Source organism: Montipora capricornis, chromosome 10 (assembly GCF_036669925.1).
Source record: "Montipora capricornis isolate CH-2021 chromosome 10, ASM3666992v2, whole genome shotgun sequence".
Classification (NCBI taxonomy): Eukaryota; Metazoa; Cnidaria; class Anthozoa; order Scleractinia; family Acroporidae; genus Montipora; species Montipora capricornis.
This window is the reverse complement of record NC_090892.1, coordinates 13,193,386-13,196,876: the sequence shown is the minus strand read 5'-3', so window position 1 is coordinate 13,196,876 and position 3,491 is coordinate 13,193,386. Positions and strand designations below refer to the sequence as shown.

General features: G+C 40.9%; 1 protein-coding gene across 1 annotated transcript in view; it reads right to left on the bottom strand.

Moving 5' to 3' along the window:
• LOC138019809 (neuropeptide Y receptor type 2-like) overlaps positions 1–3,051 on the bottom strand; it is a 3,137-nt gene extending 86 nt beyond the window's left edge. Inside the window, exon 1 of the mRNA XM_068866711.1 lies at positions 1–3,051. This exon is cut by the window's left edge and continues 86 nt beyond it. Within this exon, the coding sequence (XP_068722812.1) occupies positions 1,616–2,797 (1,182 nt within the window). The 5' untranslated portion in view covers positions 2,798–3,051 and the 3' untranslated portion in view covers positions 1–1,615.
• Between the last annotated feature and the right edge of the window lie 440 nt (positions 3,052–3,491).

Below are 3,491 nucleotides of genomic sequence, written 5' to 3'. Positions count from 1 at the left end.
CAATTGGTCCAAAATATTTAGCAGCATCTAAATTCTCCTTACAATATCAGAAACACAATTGCACATTAACTGATGAGAGGTTCATTAGATGGGGAGACAGCATGGTCCAGTTGTCATGGCGTTGGGTTTGCATGTGGCTGCTCTGAGTCAAATCTTGTTTGGATTTGTTTGCGGTTGTCCTGGATTCAACTCTACCACCTTTTGTAAATAGCCAACTGGTTGCCTCCATCCAGCTGGAGTTCTTAACAATGTTTCTGTTAAGTTTTTGAATTAATTCTTTCACGTTGAATAAAGTGGAGTGCCTGTAAACTAGCTATATAGCTTGATAGCTAACTAAACTTCCACTATAACATTTTTTGCATTACAAACAGTTTCTTACCTGAAGTGTTAAATTCACCTTACTAGCGGCTCGATTTATACTAGAGACGGATCGTCCGTCAAGACGAATCATCTGGCTAGCATAAATACGGGATGAACTAGTAGACGATCCATTCGTGTGTGTTATAGTTCGACCGGTAATTTCCGAGAAAGCGCGACGAAAGGCTTACTAGGTACCTGTCAAGTAAATATTGGCGGCAAATTTCAAAATGGCAAAAAGAACAGTTGACGAAAATGTCAGCTAGAAGAAAGGCAAAATATTTAAATTCTCAGTTACCGTCCATACATGTGCTTTTTTGGTCTTCTTTGCCATCTTGAGTTTACAGTTTACTGCAAAACCGCTTGGATAGCTCTTCTTTGACCCTTATTTATACACACAGACGTATGATCCGTCCAGACGAATTATCCACGGAAGTTCGTCTACAAAGAGGAACTATCCGGATATTTCGTCTGAACAGATGATGCGCATGTCTGCCCGTATTTATACACAGACGTATTATCGTGCGAGCCACCGTTCTCTGCCCAAGTTCGTCCCAGACGGATGATCCGTCTCTGGTATAAATCCAGTCACCGTTTGCATAAAAAACCACGTGATTGCGAGTGCAATTCAGTTAGGATGAATCATTAGTGAAAGACTGCACAATGCTGGAGGGCGAACTTTGAAATTAAAATTTGCGAGTTGACCGTGCATTTTCAGTGAGCAAATGGAAATTGCCGAGAGAAAATAGAAATGCCTGCCCCAAATAGGCCAACGGAGAAAACAAATACAGACACTCTTCGGCCACCCTAGAAAACAGATAATTTAACACTCAGGTTCTCGTTATTAGTGCCAAAGCAAATGTCATTGGTTCGCGGGATATCAATTGTCAGTCATCATTGCTACGATTGTTCCTGTCGGGAAACATTTTTTCATTAAACGTGGCGTTCTGGAATACAATTGTTTGTTTTTTGAAAATGGCATTACGCTAGAGGCGTCATTACAAACATCCGTGTTTTTCGCGCTCTGATGAATTTACATGATCATGAAGTCACGTATTCCAGATGGAACTGACTCGCGCTTTATCAAAATCCACTAGCCCCGGCCTTATGACAATCTATCTAATTCTGTCTATTTTGCTGTAGATTGGTTTTAGAAAGTGCCTCCTTCAATCTTTACCATCGCGTTTAATTCAGGAAAATGAAGTGGTCGTCATTTCAATTAAAGGTCATTTAAAGTTTTCGATGAAGTGATGCTGCATCACAATTTGTCTTGATTATTATTTACATTCTGATCGTCTCCTCCACTTCTTTTTTTAGAAGGAAGGGAACTCAAAGTTTTTAAATCTATTGGACTTAGTGGACTACGGACGGTTCTTTCAGTACCACCTTGACAGCTCGGCGCACCCATATTTCGTAAGAAAAAGCGTTTGAAACTTTGGCGAAACTCCTTACTTACCAAAGAATAAATGAAAAAGTTTGCCGATGAGTTGGCAACGACACATAACACGCAGGTGTTGTAATATACCCATAAATATTTGTGCGCGTAGATTTCTTCCCAATACAAGACTGCGAGGCGGAAAACATTGAGTGGCAACATCGTCACAGCAAAAACTACAACGACTGGAATTAAGAGCTTTTTGGCTTTGATGTTTTGTCGCTCGCGAACCCTTTTTCGAATCTTTTGCTCGCCACCGTCGCTACATTCTTTTCTGATTAACTTGTTGAACTTGCTACTGACGCGGAGCTTCTGTGAAATGCTACAGAACGTAGCCGCAATGATACCAAGCGGAAGAACGTACCAGAATATGGTTAAGCCGATCGTGTAAGACTGTTTCATTTTGTACCCTTCCTCGTTGTTTGGCCACTTTGGGAAACAATCGACCTCGTCGTAAGCGGGTTTGTGATCAGTGAACTCCATAACAAGATACAACGGCAAAGATATGACCAAAAACGACAACAACCAAACACAGGCTACCATCCAGCGCGCAGACTTAAATACAGTGGACCCACGCTTCGGAAGGGCTCCCCGCACTATGGCTCTATAGCGATCAAAAGCTATCAAGGTGATTGACCACACGGAAACGCCGAGGAAGACATCGCACAGGGGCAATACATACAGACAGGTAAACTTCCCTAGAGGCCAGTGATCCGGGGCTTGCTCGTTGATTACTGCTAACGGGAAAGCTAGAAGAAGAACTCCGATGTCTGCCACAGCCAGGTTTCTTATGAAGTAGTTGGTAATTGTGCGCATGTGAACTTGAGAGCTGATCACGAAGCACACAATGATGTTGCCTGCTACGCCAACAAAAGCCAGGAAGACTTGAAAGGTCAAGCGAAAGATTTCGAACCATAGGGTTTCTTTGTAGTGGGCAATTTCAAGCCCTTCGTCTGGAATACCATTGCTGGTCAAATTAGAAGTGCTCCCATCTGCTAGATTCATTTCAGTCCAGTGTTCTTTACGGATGTTCTTCTGATTGTCACAAGTTTTATAACAAGAGCAAATGCAATCTGATTTACCGCGGTTGAGTTAGTTTGCCGACGGTTTAAGTTCATCGGAAATCTAGTCAATAGATTACTATTTGTGAAGATGACTGTGTTAAAAGCCAACTCTTCATCAAACTGCGCAGCGTGTTTAAGTGCCTTTTATACCCTAACTGCAAATCGAGTAAGTGTTTTAACACTCCAGGTACCATAATTCTAATATAGATATCATGCTGATGAATAAATTTTCAAGCACTTGGAAAACACATCGTGCGATTATTGCCTTTTATGCTTGCGGGTTTCACCTCCCGTCAGGTTATTATTTAAGAATTTTTATTCCTATTCGCTGATATTTTAATTATGTCAAAGGAGGCGGGGGAGATCACTTCATGGAATCTCCATCACGATACTTTTGAAAATATTAAAGCCACGTGCTTCATAAATTAACTTCAGTCATTTTACCATGCACTTTGCCGGCAAAATTAACAGTATTAAATAAATTTTCGGGCACAGTCCAAAATCCATTTATGAAAATACTTTCATGCAATACTTTCAAACCCCAGGTTAATAACAGACATTGAAAGCAAGACGATTTATTTTTGTATGAACTGATTAGAAATTATACGAGCTGAGTTTGAGGAAATGTGATCTAA